The sequence below is a fragment of the Benincasa hispida genome, chromosome 5 (genome assembly GCF_009727055.1).
Source record: "Benincasa hispida cultivar B227 chromosome 5, ASM972705v1, whole genome shotgun sequence".
Classification (NCBI taxonomy): Eukaryota; Viridiplantae; Streptophyta; class Magnoliopsida; order Cucurbitales; family Cucurbitaceae; genus Benincasa; species Benincasa hispida.
In genome coordinates, this window is record NC_052353.1 from 25467621 (window position 1) to 25489372 (window position 21752).

At 36.0% G+C, this 21752-nt stretch overlaps 1 protein-coding gene across 1 annotated transcript; it reads left to right on the forward strand.

The window, feature by feature from the left end:
- Window positions 1-566: 566 nt before the first annotated feature.
- Window positions 567-21306, forward strand: LOC120077737 (dynamin-like protein ARC5). Its single transcript, XM_039031711.1, has 17 exons — window positions 567-1035; window positions 1137-1301; window positions 1402-1524; window positions 1780-2001; window positions 2630-2763; window positions 2897-2989; window positions 11661-11724; window positions 12218-12266; window positions 12548-12630; window positions 13303-13460; window positions 13577-13637; window positions 14423-14485; window positions 14625-14725; window positions 16338-16395; window positions 16664-17011; window positions 20651-20815; window positions 20891-21306. Exons 1-17 carry the CDS (start codon window positions 706-708, stop codon window positions 20987-20989), a joined length of 2316 nt encoding a protein of 771 aa, XP_038887639.1. The 5' UTR covers window positions 567-705; the 3' UTR covers window positions 20990-21306.
- Window positions 21307-21752: the final 446 nt, after the last annotated feature.

Here is a 21752-nt window from a genome sequence, read left to right on the forward strand (position 1 = left end):
CATGCAAAACGCGATGTAAATACAATAACAAATGAATTTGCTATTTGGGCCAAAAATTCTGGTGAATCTAAATATTAGTGTAATTGTTTCCCATTATGAGCCTATTCATTGGCCCAATCTGATGCCCAAGAAGCTTAATGAAAGAAAATTCTTTATATCTATCGAAATCTCCAAATTTCCAGATTTCGAGATTTTGATGGCCTCCAAATTTTGATAGAGAAAATTTCAATTTCCTCCTAATTTTAAGAAATTTTGAGATTTTGAGATTTCGAGTTTCCTCCATTTCGACAAATTTTTGAGAGAAAATTTCAAGAAATTTCGATTTTTTTAATTAATTATGTTAGTTCAAAGTTTTTCAATTTTATGGTCATAATTACACAAAATTCTATAGTATCACATGTCAATGTCATTTTCGGTAAACAAGCCTTTTTAGTTGTTAAAATGAAAGTGGGTTGCATTTACATAATTACCCCTGCATCGAACGCATGCGGAACGTCCGTTGACGATGGAACATGGAAGTATCAATTTTAGTGGGAAAAAGAAGGGCAATCAAACTTAAAAAGGAAAAAAATGGTCCATTTTCCCTTTCCCTGAAACACAAATCTCTGTCACCACGTTCAAAGAAAACGGAAAGTGGCGACGGGGCTGTCATCTTCTTCTTCCCCCATTGTTTTGGATAACTCGCCTCACCACTGGATAACGAAAATGGAGAGTGGAGCAGAGCCACTGGCGGTGGACCATGACAAATGGCGTCTCTACGAAGCTTACAATGAGCTTCACGGTCTCGCTCAGGAGTTCGACACTCCTTTCGACGCTCCGGCGGTGCTTGTGGTCGGCCACCAAACCGATGGCAAGAGTGCCTTGGTTGAAGCTCTCATGGGCTTTCAATTCAACCACGTCGGCGGCGGAACCAAGACTCGCCGACCCATCACTCTTCACATGAAATACGACCCCGACTGCGAAACTCCCGTCTGTCATCTTGTCTCCGATGACGACCCCACCGCTGCCTTCCAGAAATCTCTCCACGAAATTCAGGTATTGTTGGTTGCTGATGAAGCTTTTGGCTGTTAATGGGTTGTTCTGTCTTGTTTTTTTCCCCCCAATTTGTAATCGTCTTCTTTTATGGTGTTCTATAGGCATTCATTGAAGCCGAAAACATGAGGTTGGAGAGTGAATCGAGTCAATTCTCGGCCAAGGAAATAATAATTAGAGTGGAGTACAAGTATTGTCCTAATCTTACCATTATCGACACTCCTGGGCTCATAGCTCCAGCCCCAGGTCGAAAAAATCGGGTGTTACAGGTGAATTTTACTACTACTACTGAGACATTTTCTTTGTTTTGCGTAATGTTTCATTGCCTACATTTTATACTAATGAGTCAATGAGGTGTCTCTGTTCAAGGCCCAAGCTCGTGCAGTCGAGTCACTAGTACGAGCTAAAATGCAACACAAAGAGTTCATCATATTGTGTCTTGAAGATTGCAGTGACTGGAGTAATGCGACCACCCGAAGGGTCGTAATGCAAGTACGTATATCTCCTTTAGACTTTTTTCCATTTTGTATTGCTTTTGTGAACAATGTGTCAATAGTTTTGCTATTAGATTATTGGAGAAGAACGTGTTTTTGTTGGGGAGTGTTCAGAGAGTAATGTGGAACGTGACTTTAGTGACTTTGTCATCAGTTCTTTATTTTGATCTTCAAGAAAACAGACCTGCTTTTGTTAGTTGAAAGCTTTACTAAATAGTGGGGACGGTATGAATCAACGGAAATTTCATTGTAGATTGATCCCGAGCTCTCAAGGACTGTGATTGTATCAACCAAACTTGATACCAAGATACCCCAATTTGCTCGTTCTTCTGATGTGGAAGTCTTTCTTTTGCCACCCTCTTGTGCACTTGATGGCATCATATTGGGGGACTCTCCATTTTTCACATCTATTCCTTCAGGCAGAGTTGGTTTTGCACATGATTCAGTTTATAAATCAAATGATGAATTCAAAGAGGTATTTTGATGCAAATTATATTATCTTTATTATATGTATTTATTCTAATAATCCTTGTTTATGTTAGCATGTTTACATATTCCATTTTTGTAGTAAAGTTTCTAATCGAAGATGGTAGGTGGATAAATTTATTAATAATATTTGAGATTTAACTAAATATTCAGTTGGTAATTGCCACTAGTTATATTATTTATGAAAATGAATATATCTCTAAACACAATTTGAACAACTTCTAAAATTAAGATTCAAAATACATACTCTTAACACACTGAAAACATGGAACACAATTTTTCTTTTTAAATATATTGTTTTTTTTCTTGAATCCCTTATTTTCAAATGTATGGTTTTAGATCTCCAACCAAATGCACCCCTAGTTTCTTATCACGAGGAAATAAAAGGACAAGAAATGAAATTCTATGATAAAGATGCTACTGGGATTCAAGTCTGCATGAGGCTATTTTATGCTTATATGGTTACAGCTCATAGTCGCTGGACTGTGATGAGAAACTTGATAATTTATTGGAATTTAATCGACTGGACATACATTTCATTTCATGATTGAGGATTTTTAACATAATGTTTATGTACTATGGGAAGTTTTAGGTAGTTAAATGTATTTCTTGTGCAGGCTATAGCTTTGAGAGAGAAGGAAGATGTTATCCTTTTGGAGGAAAAGTTGTGCCGGCCTCTCTCTGAGAAAGAAAAAGTGAGAATTGGTGTAAGCAAATTGAGAACGTTCTTAGAAGAACTGCTGCAGAAAAGGTAGTTTCTTTTTCTTAATCTTTTCGTCAACTGTGGTAGGAGAATGTGCATTCTTTTTATTTGCTGATTTATTGACCAAGTTTTTAAATTATATTACATAAAGATTTATAGGAAGATCTGAATATCTTATTAGGTATATGGATAGTGTGCCCTTGATCATTTCACTTCTTGATAAGGAGTACAGGAGCACGACTCGAAAACTAAATGAGATTGATCAAGAACTCAGGTCAGCATTTTCTTGTGTGTAAAGCATTTTCATGAGGAACTTCTGGTACTAGTAGCAGAAATGCATTTATATTTAATTATTATTATTTTATTTAATTTTTCTTTTATAATGAAATCATTTTAAAATTCTTTTTAGAAAATAAATATAGAAAGTTCAAATATTTGAAAAGAAACTAATCAAATCTCAAATCTCAGTTTCTTTAACATGTATTTAATTTTTTTTTATTATTAGAGACCTAACTTTCATTGAGGGGAAAAAGAAAAAAGAGAGAATACAAACTGTTAAAAGAGAAAAGAGAGAAAGAGGAGACACAAGGTTTACGTGGAAAACTCTTGAACATGGAGGAAAAAACGAGAGTCTCCATTTTATTAATTTTTACATAATGTGAGAGATACAAGAGGATTCTTATTTATAGGCTCCAAGAAGCCTGAATACAAAAAAGGAAAGAAAAATAGGATAAACTAAATTAATATAGTACCCCCGGACTATAAACAATCAACTAAGCCCCTTATTTCTAATACTCCACCTCAAGTTGGGGCGTAGATATCAGTTAGACCCAACTTGCTAACGCAAGAGTCAAAATTTTGCCCGAGTAATCCTTTAGTGAGAACATCTGCAACTTGTTGATTTGATGGAATATACGGAATACAGATATTGCCATTGTCCAGTTTCTCTTTTGTAAAGTGTTTGTCAATCTCCACATATTTCATTCGATCATTTTGTACTAGATTATTGGCGATGGTTATAGTAACTTTATTATCACAATAGAGCTTCATAGGTAAGACACCATCTTGATGAAGATCAGACAGTATTTCTTAACAAATTCCCAAACTCATAGCTCTGGATTTAACCTCTGCACAACTTCTAGCAACTACACTTTGCTTCTTACTTCTCTAAATAACTAGGATACCCCACTCAAAGGTACAGTACCCTGAGGTAGACTTTTGTCATTCACTGATCCTACCCAATCAGAGTTGTATAGGTCTCAATGCATTTCATCTCAATTTTTTTGAACATTAGACCTTTACTAGGAGTGCTTTTCAAATATCTTAGGATTCGATTCACATCTTCCATATGTTCTTCATAAGGTGCTTGCATAAACTAACTGACAACATTGAAAGCATATGAAATGTCGGGTCTGGTATGCGATAAGTAAATTAACTTTCCCACTAGATGCTGATACCTCTCTTTGTCAACTGGAACTTTGTTAATAGAATCTCCTAGTTTAGCATTGAATTCTATAGGAGTGTCAACAAGTCTACATCCAGTCATACTTATTTCCTTTAACAAGTCAAGAGTACTTCCGTTGTAAGATAAAGATTCCTTCCTTTGATCTGGTCAGTTCCATTCCAAGAAAATACTTTAGATTCCGGAGGTCTTTGATTTCAAACCCGTCTGCCATCTTCTTTTTCAATCTGGTGATCTCATTAATATCATCTCCTGACAAGACAATATCATCCACATACACAATTAGGACGACAATTTTCCTAGACATTGACCTTTTTGTGAACAATGTATGGTCAGAGTGTCCCTGAGTGAACCCTTGGAACTTAACCAGGGTAGTAAACCTTTCAAACCAAGCTCTCGGAGACTGTTTTAGATTATACAAGGATTTTCTGAGTTTACACATCTGATGATCAAACTGAGCTTCAAAGGGCTCATATATACTTCTTCTTCTGAATCACCATTTAGAAAGGCATTTTTCACATCAAGTTGGTGGAGAGGCCAATCTTTATTTACTGCAACAGAGAGAAGAACCTGAATCGTGTTTAACTTCGCTACAGGAGAGAAAATTTCTGAATAGTCTACCCTATAAGTCTGAGTAAACCCTTTCGCTACAAGTCTGGCCTTGTACCTGTCTAAAGTACCATCATATTTATACTTCAGAGTGAACACCCACTTGCACCCAAATGTTTTATGTCCTTTTGGGAGAGGAACAAGGTCCCCTGTATTATTCTTTTCAAGAGTTCTCATTTCTTCCATAACGGCAGTCTTCCACTCTGGAATCTCCATAGTCACATGTATGTTTTTTGGTATTGTTGCTATGTCAAGATTGACAATGAAAGCCCTGAACTTAGAAGACAGATTACTGTAAGATAGAAAGCTATACATAGGATACTTAATGCAAGACCTAGTGCCCTTTCTCAAGGCAATTGGCATGTCAAGAGAAGCATCATAGTCCCCAGGGTTGTCTGCCTTCTCATATGCTTTCCCACCTGTAGTAGGATTTTAATCACACGTTTCAGGCTGAGGTAGAATTTAACTCTCTTGTGTTTCTGTTGTAGTCTCATCACTGTCTGCCACTTTGTTATTTTTTGGAACTAACACATCAGTCCTGTCATTCTTAGTTACATCCACAATATCATTCCTTAACACACAAATCGTTATTATTAGGGACACACTCAGTATTACCTTGAGCTTGTGTTGGTTTAGATTCATGGATCGGAGCTGGTGGAACAGTAGGGGACACAATTTCCTTTTTGAGATTCTTCCTATAGTATGTTAGCCAAGGGACCTGTTTAGTAGGTAGAACAATGTCATGGGAACTCAAGATGGGCTCAGGAAGATCAATAGGGACTAAGGATGTTGACCAGTTAGTCTCTTCACTAGTACTCTCCCCTGGAAGATGACTAACAGGGAAGAAGGGTTTATCCTCAAGGAATGTGACATCCATCAAGATAAAGTATTTCCTGGAAGAAGGATGGAAGCATTTATAGCCTCGCTGGTGAAGAGGATATCCAAGGAAGATACATTTATGAGCACGAGGGGTAAACTTAGTTTGGTTAGGGCCATGACTATGGACAACATTATTCAGTGAGAAGGCAACTTGACAATTTAGATTTTGGGTTATCTTACTAATAGATAGCAATTTGTAAGATATTTTAGGTACATGCAACACCTTCTATAAAGTTAAACCATGGAAGGAAGAAATATGACCCTTGCCCGCAATAGGAGCAAAATACCCTTCTGCAATTCTGATCGTTTATTACCAGCACACTGAAGATACGATAGGAAGTTATCAGATGACCCAATTAAATGATCTGTAGCCCCTGAATCAAGTATCTATGGTTTATTGTCATTTATACTTAGGAGACTTAAGGGTTGTGATGTACCTGATTGAGCAATTGCCCCAAGAGAAGGGACAACAGAGTCACTTTGACAATTCGCTTGAGATTATGACTGGGAAGCACTCGCAGATTCACTTACAAATGAACGGTCGGGATTGGACTTGTCATTCGGAGGGCGTCTTCTACCATTCAGTGGTCTACCATGTAATTTCCAGCATTGTTCCTTTGTATGCCAAAGTTTTTTGCAATGTTTACACACTGGAGTCTGTTTCCCATTGTGCTTGTCACCATCATTACCAGACAATTTCGCACTAAAAGCAGTAGAATTAGTAGGTGACACAGTAGTGATGTTCATAGCACTGGATCTGTCTTCCTCAAGGCGAACCTCGGAGCACACTTCCATAAGAGAGGGTATAAGTCTCTGCCCCAGTATACGACCTCACACTGCATCGAATTTGGAGTTCAAATGGTGATAATATGTATTTATATTAGGTATCCTTTATTGTAATTTCATATCTCCTAGATTAGGGTTTCTTAATTACTTATATATATGTTTCTTCAGTTTGATTAAGGGAATAAGAATTATCATTCTCTCTAAACTTCTGAATACATGGTATTAGAGACATCTAGGGTTTAGAATATTTGTTCGACAGCTACGTTAGGGTTTATGCTTCTCACAAGGTTAGGGTTTGAGTTGAGTCATCAAGTTTTGAGTGGCCGTTAGCCTCACCACCCATCCCAGGAGAAGCGCCGTCACCATCTGATCACGTCTGCAGCCGTCTGTCACCGGAAACAGTCGCGCGTGGAGCTTACGCGCCGTCGGAACATCAGTCTTCCTTCGCCACGCGCCAGCACATGGGAGTGCGTGGAGCTTCGTCTCCCCTTTCAGTCAGTTAGGTTCTTCTCGGCTTGTCGTTTTTGATCATTTTGTGCGTTTGGTTTCATTGAAATCTGCTTGGTTGTGAGTTATTTGGATAAAATACCCTTTTGAGCTTAGGGTTTGTTGCTGTCTTGTTCAACTTGGAGTAGTTTTGCTCTTTTATTTGCCTTTGATTTCGATTCTGGTTTGTTTTAACTTGTGAGGTCTACAAATTACTTATTAGCTCATAATGGATGAAATGAAGCATATGATCGTCTCTAATGTAATTCCCTTGGCATCAAATATAATTGAACACAAATTAAATGGATCGAATTACTATGATTGGCGTCGAACGATTCAATTTTACTTGCTTAGTACAGATATGGATGATTATGTGATGGAGGAACCACCGAAAGTTGAAAGAAAAAGGCTTGGCTTCGTGATGACACTCGACTTTATCTTCAAATTAAGAATTCTATTGAGAGTGAGGTTATTGGTTTGGTAGATCATTGTGATTCTGTAAAAGAACTCTTAGAATTCTTAGAATTTCTGTACTCTGGGAAAGACACGTTCATAGAATGTTTAATGTTTGTATGCAATTCTTCCGAGTGGAACAGAAAGTAGAATTTGTTACTAAGTTATTTTATGAGGCTTAAGAAAACAATTATTGAACTTGCCTTACTATTGCCGTTTAGTCTTGATGTCAAAGTTCAACAAGCTCAGGGAGAAAAGATGGCTGTTATGATATTTTTTAATGGACTTTCCCTTGAGTTTGGAATGGCTAAACACAGATTCTTTCTGACTCTGAAATTCCATCATTAGAGGAAGCCTTCAGCCGTGTTCTTCGTATTGAGAGTTATAAGTCCAGTTCGCATGTTTCTCAACCAAACAGTGCCCTTATGAGTAAGAATAATAATACATTTTGTGGCACTTCGGGGACGGCTAACAAAACCTAGTTATGATAATCGAAGATCAGATTCTTCGGATATGTCACTATTGTTGTAAGCCAGGACATATGAAACGTGATTGTCGGAAATTGTTGTATAAGATTCATCGATCTTAACATGCTCAGATAGCTTCCACTAGTGATATGACTGAAAAATCTGTTACCATCTCTGCTGACGACTTTACTAAATTTCAAGTTTTCCAGGAATCATTGCAGGCATCTTCTTCATCTAATGCTATTGCCACCATTGTCGAGACAGATAATACGAAATGTCTTCTTACATCATTTTGTCAAATGGGTTGTAGACTTTGGGGCCATCGCCCATATGATAGGTAATTCTAACGTATTTTCTATGCCTCTGTCTCTTGTCTCATCTCCGTCTGTCACCTTGGCAGATGGATCAACCTCCTCTGTCCTTGGATCCGACACCATGTCTCTCACTCCATCACTCTCTTTGTCCTCTGTCTTACATTTGCCTGAATTGTCCTTTAATTTAATTTCTATTAGCCAACTTACTCGTGGCCTTAATTGTTTTGTCTCCTTTTTTTCCTGGTTATTGCTTGTTTCAGGATCGTATGACGAAGAAGATTATTGGTAGAGGACATGAGTCGGGGGGTCTTGACATCTTTGACGATCAGATACCAAGAGCTATGGCTTGTCTTGGAGTTATATCCCCATTTGATGTTCATTGTCGTTTGGGTCATCCATCATTGTTTGTGCTAAAGAAACTTCATCCAGAATTTCGTCCCTTATCGTCTTTTAATTGTGATTCGTGTCAGTTTTCAAAATTTCATCGTCTTAGTTCTAGTCCTAGGGTTCATAAACGAGCTAGTGCTCCTTTTGAGTTAGTTCATTCTTTGTTCCCTGTTGCTCCTAAGATCTTGGTTGTGATTGTTTTGTTCGGGATGTTCGTCCAAATCATACTAAATTAGATCCAAAATCTTTGAAATGCATTTTCTTAGGCTATTCATGTGTTCAAAAGGGTTATCCTTGTTATTGTCCTACAATGAACAGGTATCTTGTATCTTCAGATGTTACATTCTTCGAAGATATACCCTTTAGTCCATCACTGTCGAGTCCGTGTCTGAGGGAGGATGATGATCTTTTTATCTACGAGATTCCATCTTCTCCATCATCCTCTCCTTCACCTTCCTTTGTATCTCTTCCTTCTGATCCTCCAGTTATTTGAGTTTACTCCAGGTGTCCTCCATAGCCACCTTTAGATCCATGTCCTCCACCACGGGCTTCTTCAACATCTGTTCAGTGATGATCTTCCCATTGCCCTTCGAAAAGGTAAACACACTTGTACTTATCCTATTTTTTTGTTTGTTTCATATAACCATTTGTTTTCTCCCACTTATTCTTTTCTTACACCGCTTGATTCCACCTCTATCCCTAAATCTGTCAATGAAGCTTTATCTCATCTTGGGTGGTATAGTGCAATGATTGAGGAGATGATTGCTTTGGATGATAATGGTACTTGGGATCTAGTTTCATGTCCGGATGGAAAGAAGGCTATTGGGTGTAAATGGGTATTTGCTATCAAGGTTAATCCTGATGGGACAGTGGCTCGGTTGAAAGCTCGTTTGGTTGCCAAAGGTTATGCTCAGATTTATGGGATTGATTATTCTGACACATTTTCTCTTGTTACTAAATTATTCTAGTTGACTGTTTATCTCGATGGTTGCTACTTACAATTGGCTTTTGCATCAACTTGACATTAAGAATGCTTTTCTACATGATGAGCTTCAAGAGGAAGTCTATATGGAGCAACCTCCTGGGTTTGTTGCTCAGGGTGAGACTAATAAGGTATGTTGGCTTCGAAAATCCTTGTATGGACTAAAACAAAGTCCTCGAGCATGGTTTGGTAAGTTTAGTCAAGCACTCGAATGTTTTGGTATGAAGAAGAGTACGTCTGATCATTCTGTGTTCTATTGATGATCTGACAATGGTATTACTTTGCTTGTTGTATATGTTGATGATATCGTTATCACTGGAAATGATATGTATCATGCATATCCTCCCTCAAGACTTTTCTCCAGGGTCAATTTCATGCGAAAGATTTGGGATCATTAAAGTATTTATTGGGTATTGAAGTGATGAGATGCAAGAAAGACATTTACCTATCCCAACGAAAATACGTACTTGATTTATTGTCTGAGATAGGTAAACTAGGAGTCAAACCATGTAGTACTCCGATGATGCCAAATTTGCAACTTACAAAGGAAGGAGAAGTGTTTAAAGATCCCGAGAGATATAGGAGATTAGTTGGGAAATTTAACTATTTAACAGTGACACGATCTGACATTGCTTATTCTGTGAGTATTCTTAGCCAATTTATGTCTTCCCCCACTGTGGATCATTGGGCTACAGTTGAACAAATCCTATGTTATCTAAAAGCTGCACCTGGGCGTGGGATCTTATATAGAGATCATGGTCATACAAGAGTTGAATGTTTTTCAGATGCTGATTGGGCTATATCTCGAGAAGATAGGAGATCAACTTCCGGATATTGTGTTTTTGTAGGAGGGTACTTGGTGTCGTGGAAAAGTAAGAAACATAATGTAGTTTCCCATTCGAGTGCTGAGTAAGAATATAGAGCGACGACGCAATCTGTATGTGAAATAGTGTGGATAAATCACCTTTTGTCTGAGATGGGCTTCTAAATTATGGTGTGATAATCAAGCAGCTCTCTATATTGCATCCAATCCTGTATTTCATGGACGAACTAAACATATTGAAGTGGACTGTCATTTTATTTGCGAGAAAATACAAGGATTGATATCTACAGGATATATGAAGACTGGTGATTAGTTGGGAGATTTACTTACTAAAGAAGTCAACGGAGCAAGAATAAGTTATCTGTGCAACAAACTGGGTATGATTGACATATTTGCTCCAGCTTGAGGGGGAGTGTTATGATATGTATTTATATTGTAAATATAATTAGATGTCATTTATTGTAATTTCATATCTCCTAGATTAGGGTTTCTTAATTACCTATATATATGTATCTTCAGCCTGATTAAGGGAATAAGAATTATCATTCTCTCTAAACTTCTGAGTATACAAACCAGCTAGGAAATCAACCCTATCTAATTCCTCAATTTTGGAATACTGGAGACCTCCACACAAATAGTCCCAAATAATTTTGCGACTTCGTACAAGAGTGAAAAGAAGGTTCCTCATCAATAGATTTCCACAAATGTTTGGTAGTGCCTTTCATACCCACACTCGAAATCCACTCGAAGAGGTGAGAAATGTATTTACTAATCTTGTGCCAAAGGGAGTTAGATTTTCGAGGGAAATGTCACAACCATTTAACTAACAAGGCTTCATTTCACATTGTTCCGTTGTTTTAGTCACCACACTCCAATTCAATAAAACCTATCTCTTGGTTTGCCATTAAGGATCGAATATCTCATGTTCTAATGTAGTTCCAAATCCACGATCTCCACTAATGTCTGAATCCTTTCTTATATAAAATTTTATCCAATAAATCTTAATCCACATGATTGTAAGCTTTCTCAAAATCAATCATAACAATAATCCCCTCTTACTTACGGCTTATATCGTTAGCTACAAAAGCTTGGTCCAAGATTTGTCTAGTGGTGATAAAAGTACTCTGAGAATATGAGATTGTCTTTGGGAGGACTTTCCTTAATCTATCTGCTGAAACCTTGGCAAGGACTTGCCTTAATTTTCATCACTGCATGTAGTTATTTAGTTCCTTGCATCTATTCTCATTAAATTCTCCTCTATTGTTTTTATTTTTTAATTATTATTTTTTGCATGCAGTAATTTGGACGAAGTAACATTGAAGGAGAAAGGAAGAGCATTTCACGATTTGTTTTTGACCAAGGTCTATCTTTACATGGATCTTCATGCTGTGGCGATGTAATATGATTACCATTCTACTGTAGTTACTTTGATTCTACTAGTTTCTTAACTGCCCTCAAGTACTTCGTAATTTTGGGAGACTGAATCCCTTTTCTTGGTTGATCAATCATTTGGGGGATGGTAAATGAGGGGAGCAAGGGATTTGCAGAGGAAACTAAATGAGGGGAGCGAGGGAACCATTCATGGTTGCCACCGTGTCTTGATTCTTATTTCTCTTGATTACTCAATACTCATTACCCAGAAAGTGTGCAAAGAGATCCTTTCTCAGCTCTTCTCCACTTTGAGGCGTTTTTTTCTTTTCATAATTATTTGTTTCTTTTCTTTGATAAATTTGGATTGGAATTAGTATTCTTCTCTAAAAGAATGAAATTATTTCGAATTTTAAAAAGTTTATAGAAATACTTCTATTTAATGGATTAAGATTGCTATATGACTTGGGCTTTTTCATTATGCAGTTATCTTTGCTACTAAAAGGAACAGTTGTTGCTCCTCCAGATAAATTTGGTAAATTTTAAATGCTTGAAATGAAAAGTTTCGAACATGTAAACCTATCTCTGTTTTTTATTTTTGTATAAAGAAATGAATTTTACTGCATACTTTCTGTCTCTGTCTCTATGTTTTTCTCTCCGACTTCATATGATTCTTTCTTTTAGGCATAGGGTCATCTTTTGCCGATGGCCTCTTTTTGGTTGTTTCTTTTTGTTTTGTGTTTTGTGTTTTTTTTTTTTTTTTTGGTCTCAATTCAATTTTCTCTGCTTATCAAAAAAGAAAAAAATGACATGCAGGTGAAACACTACAAGATGAAAGAATCAATGGAGGGGCTTTTGTTAGTTCTGATGGTCTTCAATTTCCGCAGAAACTGATCCCGGTAAATATTGTTCTTTTCAACTCAAATGTCATACTTCCTGATCAAATTGGCTGTCATATGTGGACTTAATTTTTGGTTCTGTTTTATGCCTCTAATATTTAATTTGTTATATTATTAGCTGTAATTAGAGTGTGATTATATGTGTAAGATTTTTCTCCTTTATGTATTTGATCTTTCCTCTACTTAAGATAGACCCTTGTAACTAATAATTATTGTGAATATGAAAAGAATTATTCTATTCAATTCCTATTTTTACCTTTATCATTTAGCATTCTATATAAAAGAAAAGATTTGCAAATAGAATACTAGATGTTCGAGTACATTATGTTGTTATGGGCACTGGTTTAAGTAGCTAGCCTCAGGTACGAGGCACATCTTTATATACGAGGAAGCTGGATGCTTGGACAGCTTTATGTCTAGATGCTCAATGTGGTAAACCAACTTGAATGATAAAGTCAATGTACTTACCATCTTTTTCTTTATTCTTTTGATAGGAAGTTCCTATACTAAATGAATTTCGGCAACTTTACACACTAAAAAGGAAATTCCCATTTGAGACATATATTAACAAAGAAGTAATTATAAAAATGCCGAGACCTAAGGCATCTATATAAGAAAAGATGTATTATTATTTAGTTTTATAATAAGGACTATATTGTCTTTGTGAAAAAGAATGCAGGCATGCGTTTGTATGGCGGTGCACAATATCATCGTGCTATGGCTGAGTTCCGTTTTGTAGTTGGGGGAGTAAAGTGTCCTCCAATTACAAGGGAAGAAATTGTAAATGCATGTGGAGTTGAAGATATACATGATGGAGCAAACTACTCTAGGTACTATTGTTTTTACATAGTCATGATCTCCCTAATACGTCTGTTATACGTGAATTATTCCCATTTTTCATATTCTTGATTGTCTTTTTCCTTTGCAATTTATAATGAATGATCAGAACAGCTTGTGTAATAGCTGTGGCCAAGGCTCGAGATACCTTTGAACCATATCTTCATCAGGTGATATTTCTGTATATCTCAATTGTTTTAATTTCTTCTTATAGTTGCTCGTGTTTAGCAATCTTTTGTGTCATTTTGATGAAAGGTAGTAATTTGTTTTTGTTATTTTTTTTTTCAATTTTTTTCTTGTCTCCTTTTATCTTACTACTATATCCTTTTCTCATACTTTAATTCTTGATGTAAAAAAGGCGAAGAGATTACCTTTTTGTCACCTAATGTTGAATCACATACTTTTTAGTGCATACTTAAAGTATCCTTTTCTTATTGCCTTATCGTTGCCAAAGTAGATATATTATGCCACTTCGTACATATATTTTCTTATATATTTCAATAAGAACTTTCATTAGTCCTAAAAAAAAGAACTTTCATTAGGAGGAATGAAGGACAAGAAGAGGTTATAAAAAGTTGGTCCGATTATCCAACAAGGGCTACCTTAATGCCCAATTACATACTTCACAATATGCTATCATGATTCTATATTTTTTCTCTTCGGAAAAATAAACTGTGCTTTGCTTCATTTGGCAACATATTGTCTGCTCTCTGATCTTTGAGAAGTAAGATTATTGTTGCCTTAAATTGCACCCTTGCACTTTGAAACAATGTGCCAAACCAAGAGCAATAGAGGTTCCATGAATTTTTACCAAATAAATCTCGATGAAACATGTGATTTAACATTGTGTTTGATTCTCGGGGGATTATTTTTTTGTAAACTTCACAAGTTTGTTATGTAATTTGTTTACTGCTGCAGATAATGGAAAAACTAACACGTTTTACACTTGATGTAGTTGGGCTGTAGATTATTGCACATTTTGAAGAGACTGCTTCCCATTTCTGTCTACCTTCTTCAGGTTTGAGCTTGTTCCGGAGACTTTTTGGCTGCCACTACCTTTTGTTATTTAATGTTCGTTAGAGCCCTTTAAAGTATGAAGCAACAATTGAATTTACACGTTTGAGAAGTCTTGTCACCATAACTTGCAATTTTTACAGAAAGATGGGGAGTATTTAAGTGGTCACCAGGTGTTTCTCAACCGTGTTTCTTCTGCCTTCAACAACTTCGCTGAATCAACTGAGAAGGCATGCCGTGAAAAGTAAGCAACTTGGTTATTTGAAATTACTGCCACTTTACTCCGCCTCTGTTCAACTTTTCTATTATTTGTGCTCAGTATTCTAAAAAAATAGGACATTAGAAGTTCACAATTAAACACATTTTTTAGGTTTTAAAATATTTTAAAAATAGACCTGTCTCTCTTTCAGTTTCTGCCCATGATTTTTAATATGTGAGGTGCTCGAAAGTGCAACTGTCCTCTTAAGGCTTAAGCGAGAAACCTAAAGAAAAGTAGAGTATGTTTATTTATTTATTAGTTTTATACATGAAAAAAATGTAGGGTATTATAACTAATAAGATACTGATAAATATAAGAAATTAAAGGTCAGAGATTGGGAAGATAAAATGATCACTATTTTAGAGAACTTATAGTTTCTTCTTAAAACATTATATTTATTTTTATTTATTTCTTTATTTTTTTAAAAAGAAGGATTTTGGTGCTGAGACATGTGCACACTTGCGTTGAGGCTTGTCCTTGAAGTGAGGTGCCTTCTGGATAGTTTTTTTTTTTTTTTTGGAAAGTGCACCTAGGTGCACTTTTTAAAATACTAATTTCTGCTCAGGAAAATCATTTTAAATAAAAATGAAATAGGACATCTTAGACCCTGTTTAGTAACCCTTTTGAAAATTAAGCTTATTTCTTCCCTATTTCTTACGATGATTTGCATCTTTCCTAAGTACAATGGTTGAATTCTTAGCCAAATTCTAAAAACAAAAACAAAATTTTAAAAGCTATTTCTTTTAGTTTTCAAACTTTGGCTTGGTTTTTTAAATAATTGGTAAAAGGTAGATAACAAATGAAGAAATTTGGTGGTGGAGTAGTGTCTATAGGCTTAATTTTCAAAAACAAAAAACTAAAAACGAAATGGTTACCAAACGGGACCTTAATATTTTATGTAGGTGACCAATTGTTGTAAGGCAATTTTATGGCTTTTTCTCTTGATGTGAAGGGTCAGCCTTGAGGTAACATGAGACATTAGCCTTAACCCAAATAAATATATTGATAAAAGTGATGAAAATGTAAACCAAGTATTACGAAACATAGTAATTTTGAAAAAGCTCATGTCGGTTGGAAGTCACCTCTTGTCAACAGTCTCCTCAATAGTCGCTCCTTAAATAATATTGTTCATATCATTTTCAACATCATCAGCAGCATCATGTTAGTCTTTAAAATTTTTCATTAATTTGTTTTTAAGCTTTGGCGGCGAAAGTAGTCATGAGCTAAATTACAAATTTTTGTTGCAGTTTATTTACACTAAATATGTAAGTGAACTATTATGTTTTTATAGAATACCATAAATGGTTTTATTCTTCAAGTTATTTCACAATGCATAAAGATTCGAACCTTACAGTATTTGAACTTATTTAGTGTTAGTGGGAACTCTTTTTACGCTGACTTTAATTATGAACATTGAGGTTTTTGACAAATTTATTTTTAATCACCAATTGACCCAAAAGGTTAAGCTAGTGGGTGAAAGCCTTTGAATAAGTAGGCCACATAAATGTGTTAATGAATGTTTTACCATATTATACATGGTTTATATTGTGTCATGTGGTTTGTTTTATACCAAATTCTTTATTCCTTTTTGTTGCAGATGCATGGAAGATTTAGTGAGCACTACCCGCTATGTCTCGTGGTCACTTCATAATAAGGTAAAAAATGGAAAATTTGAAATTGGTTTTAACACTCCAAAGTCCAAAGATTCACCAACTCTGCACCATACTTTGATGTTTTGCTACTCACTACTTAATTCTTTAGTTTTGATAATGATTATTTTGTTAGGCATGTTTTCGAATTCGGGTTCTGATATATTTGAGCTCAGTTCTTCATGTAGCTTTAAGAAAATTTGCAGAAGTTTGCCATTTCTTGTCATTTAAGTCGCATTATGGATCTCATCTCTCCTTCTGTGCAATGCTGTAGAATCGATCAGGGCTACGTCACTTTCTAGACTCATTTTGTGGAAGTGATCAGTCCATTATGGGAGGGAACTTGGCGTCTAGTGGCCTTTCTCAAGATTCAACTTTTGGATCTCTTAGCAATGAGCGGCAAGACAATAAACCTAGGCCAGATGTAAAGCTCAGTCAATTGGCATCAGGAATTGACTCCGGCTCTTGTATTCAGGGAACAGAAACAAGGCTAGTTGATCTTTTAGATTGCACACTTTGGAACAGAAGGCTTGCTCCTTCATCTGAAAGAATTGTTCATGCTCTGGTACAGCAGATATTCCATGGCATTAGAGAATATTTCTTGGCTTCTGCAGAACTAAAGGTTGGTCTCTTGCTTCTCTTCCTTTTTGAATAGATCTTACTTTAGTCTGCTTCTGCATTTTAATTTGGAGTTTGGGCATTAGCTCATTAGATCAGGTGGCCTACTATGACTTATGGGGATAATGCTGGAACTCTGGATCAAAGATTTCTATACTCTGGCTGTAGATTTATTTATTTATGTATATATTTTATTTAATTATTTATATGTATATTTGGAAAATTTTCATAGATAGAAAAAATGTCAAACTATTTACAGAAATAGAAAAAAAAAATACCGATAGACATTGATAGACTTCTATCAGGGTTTATTAGTGATAGATTAATAGACATTGATAGGCTTCTATCGACTTCTATCAAAGAAAATTAAAATTTTACTATGTTGTGTAAATAGTTTTCCTCATTTTTCTATTTTTGAAAATTCTCCTATATTTTTATTATTTGTTTTTAATTGGAAAACCAGACTTTTGTTGAGATAAAAATGAAAAAAATACAAGAGGAACTACAATGATAGAACACACAAAACAGAAAGTCCAACAAAACAACAGCCTAAAAGGAGCCAATTGAACAAGGCTTCAATCCAAGAGAATAAGACCTAATGCATAATTACAAAAATCTTTTGATGTAAATGCCCAAAGTGTGACATTAAACTTAGCTAGAGACCAAACCTCCTCCACAAAACACTTCACATCCGTAAAAGATCCTATTATTTCTCTTGAACTTGATGCCTCATAAAACAACAACCAAAAGAAAAAGAAAAACCCAGCCCTCCAAAAAATCCCACCCTTCTCTTGAAAGGGAACCAAACTTCCTCCCTCATCAGCCGACACTCTGTTACAGGTCAAACTATCTCTAAAAGCCTCAAACAAGCCCTTCCAAAGCCGAGGCAGTAAATGGCGAGTCTAGAGTAGATGATCCATGTCCTTAGAAGCCTTTCTACAGGGACTGCACCACTGTGACCCCCCAAAAAAGGAAGAATATGTAAGGCCTCAAATCATACACACATACAAGAGAAGGGGCAAAAAGGGAAAATCAGAGTTGAAAGGGACGTGAGGCACAAACAGGAGTTGGTTACGCCTAGTGGGGACGAGCAGATGGGAGGTTTAAAAGATGTTTGGGTGAATTCTTTAGGGATATGATAAATTTGGAGCTTGCTGAAGCTTTGGAGAGAGAGGCGCTCTCGCCCCTATCCTTTTTTTGATTGTTTTTCTGCACTTGATTCTTCATATTCTATCGTTGTCAGATTTCCTTATTGATTCTCTTGTATTTGTTGGTTCAATTCTGGAAATAACTAGCCTGGGAAGTTTTTCCCCGTTTTATCACTTGTTGGGTATTTTACTGAGTACAGGTTTGACCGGATACCTAACAGAATTCCTCTGAATTCAATCCAATAAGAGAAACATTCTCTTCTCTCTCCTTGAAGGTTTCTAAGTTCAAGTCATGTTGTTCTAATATAGAGAATAGTTGAGGCTAACAAATCTATCTTTATGAGCCTATTTTTTGGAAGGAGAAAGTGGGATTGTTCCATTTTTTTTAAAAAATGATTTAATTATTATCATTATTATTTAGTTAAGCTCCAATGAATGTCTTGCAATGGTTGGAGCAATCCCTTGCTCTTTTTTGGGGAAGTCCGTTCATTATTTAACTATCCAAACAGATGCATGTTGAAAATGGTTGCTTTAGGATCTACAAAACTCCAATCAGTTTGGCTAGGTTGTGGAATTCTTGCATCCAATGGAGGTGGAAAAACAGTATATTGGTTCCAAGGAGTTGGTTGTTGGTGCAATTAATAACTCGGCAATTTCCAAAAGTTGGTTTGCATGTGATTAATGCACTGGTTGGTGCGGAAAGGTTGTTGGAGCACTTAATTCAGCAAGTTCATATACTAATACAACAACCTCATTTAATCAAAAGCGTTCCATGGCTGATGAAGCTTTTTTCTTTCTTTCTTTCTTTTTTTTAAAAAAAAATTGTTGGAGGATCCTAAATAAACCTAAGTTCATTTCAAAGGATATTATTGGAGTTGTTTCTTTATCTCCGGAGTGGATCACTCTTTGAGTGATAAGACTTCTTCCCCATTGGAGGCTTTCAGATAAGATGAATCTGGCAAGTGTAAGTAGTTACGAGTCTTTGATGGAGAAACCGTTGCTGAAGGTTTTAATGACTCTCTTTTGAAAGATTTTATTGAAGATAGTTTGATCTCTCTAATAAATCAAGTTCCATGTTGCTCACCTATTCTTGTTAAAGATGGATTAAGTAAAGTGATCACTCCAAAGCTCTTAATCCATACCATCTTGAAGAGTGTGATTTTCCAGATTATGATCAAGCTGGCAATGCCATTCCTATCAGGCGCAAGGATAGCTACAATGATTACAATTCCAAAATCACTTTGAGTTTTTAGTTTTTAGTTTTTTTTTGGATAGAATCAACGACTTTCCTTGAGAAAAAAAATGAAAGAAGGGCATACAAAAAAACAAACCCACAAAGCACCCCCTCTAAAGAAAGGGTTTCAAGTAAGATGTTACCTAGGGAATAATTAAAAAAAAGCTTCGAAATCAAAGCCCAAAGCGAAAAATGAAACCTCACTAGGGACCAAACCTCGTTCAGATTCTTGTCCAAACCTTTGAACACTCTATTGTTCCTCTCCCCCCAAATATCCCACAACAAAGCACACACCCTAGCAAACCATTAAAAGTGTTCTCTCTCTAAAACGTGGATGGGGGAGGAACTCCCCGTTCACCGCACAAATATTCCTCTGGCCAGCAACCCAAACATCAAACTTCTGCAAGAAGCAAATCCACACGAACATCAAATCCCAATGAAGGTGATCTAGGTCGTCCGACAAAGAACACAGCAAAAAAGACCCATGAACGAAGTCATCTTTCTAACAAGCCTATCCAAAGTATTTACCAGGGGAAAACTTGCTAGATAAAGAACTTAATTTTCTTTGGTATCTTAATCTTCCAGACCACATCAAAGACCGATTCACTAATAGGAGAGATCCAACAACCACCTAAAGAAAAATTTATACGAAAAGCCTTTAATAGGATTAGGCCTCCAGACACCCAATCTAAAATTGCACTCTTCGAAAGAAGAGAGGCAACCTCTGCCGTCTCCCTATCGGTTACATGATGATGGAATCCGAAAGAAAAGGGCATAGAGCTCCCTGATCAAACTAAAAAATCAGAGACTAGATGATTTTTAAAGGACAAGTGATAGAGATGAGGAAATGTGGAGTAGAGGGGACTATTCCGCACCCATTGATCATCCTTAAAATAAGTATCCTTACCATCCCCCACAATACAACGGCCAAATTAGAAAAAGAGGGTAGCTCAAGCAAAATATCTTTTCATGGATTGCGGTGTGTGCCTTTAACCCCCTTAGCCACCCAATCAAAGGGATGGGTACCATGTTTACTCGCAATGATCTTATGCCACAAGGATTCGAGCTTAAGGGCAAAATGCTGAAGCCATTTAGCCAACAAAGCTCTATTCCGAATCCTTAAATTACCAATCTCCAAGCCACCCTGATTCTTTACCTAGCAAGGATTCACATTACCAATCTGCAACTCACCCCGAATATAATATATGGGAATCCTTAAACCATTTCCAAGTTCTTCACTATGCTCGTCTTTCTTTTGCAGTTCAACTGTTTTCTTCTAATGCCAGTAGTGGACAAGTTGCCAGCACTTCTTCGTGAGGACTTGGAGTCTGCTTTTGAAAGTGAAATAGATAATATTTTTGATATTACAAATTTGGTACACTCCTTGAGCCAGCGAAAGCGCGACGCTGAGGTTGAACTGAGAAGGGTATGATCTTCCTCTCTCCTTTTTTCTCCCTACTTCTATTAAATCCGTTATCTGACACGATTGTGTATTTCCCAGATTAAAAGACTTAAGGAGAAGTTTAGGGTGGTACACCAGCAGCTCATATTGCAACAATCTAAGCCTGAAAAGAAAACTGGAGAATGTGATAAGAAATGAAGGGAAAGGGAAAAAGAAAGATAATGAAACCGTTGGTCGAGATGAATTGCTTCACTTCTGGTATGATAATTTCTGTCATGTTTTTAGCAATTGTTGAGAAGATTTGAGAGTAGCATGTAAAATAGGTTATGAGTTTAAACCTGATTAGTTACTTTTGTTGTAGCTTAACATCTTTTGATCATACAGATAGAGTGAATGTCAAAGAATTCGGCAGGCTCTCTGTGAACATCGAGAAAGCTTTCCTATTAATATGTGCATGAAGTATTGGCCTAATTTACTTGTTTTAAGTTTAAATGTTGGATATTTGATTGATTGAATTTGATATTTTTGTCACAATTACGAAAATTTATTTTTTACCCATGTAATTAGCTAAGACCCTATTTAGCATTTGGTTTTGAAAATCAAATCTATTTCTTTCCAATTTTTTTCACAATGATTTCTATCTGAGTTTAGTCAAATTTAAAAAACAAAAACAAGTTTCTAAAAACTATTTTTTTAGTTTTCAAAACATATATTGGTAAAATATAGATAACAAACTAAGAAGTTTAGAGGTAGAATATGTGTTTATTGGTTTAATTTTCAAAAACTAAAATCCACTGTGGGCATGAGTGAATTAATTTTGATCTTAAAAAATTTCAATTGCATCACAACTTCAAATTCCAATATTTACTTTTCTGAAAATATGTGGTTATTTCGAGTATTATTGTTAGCTAGCAAGACCGTTTGTGGGTATTGGTTATCGTAGTCATGTTAATATATATAT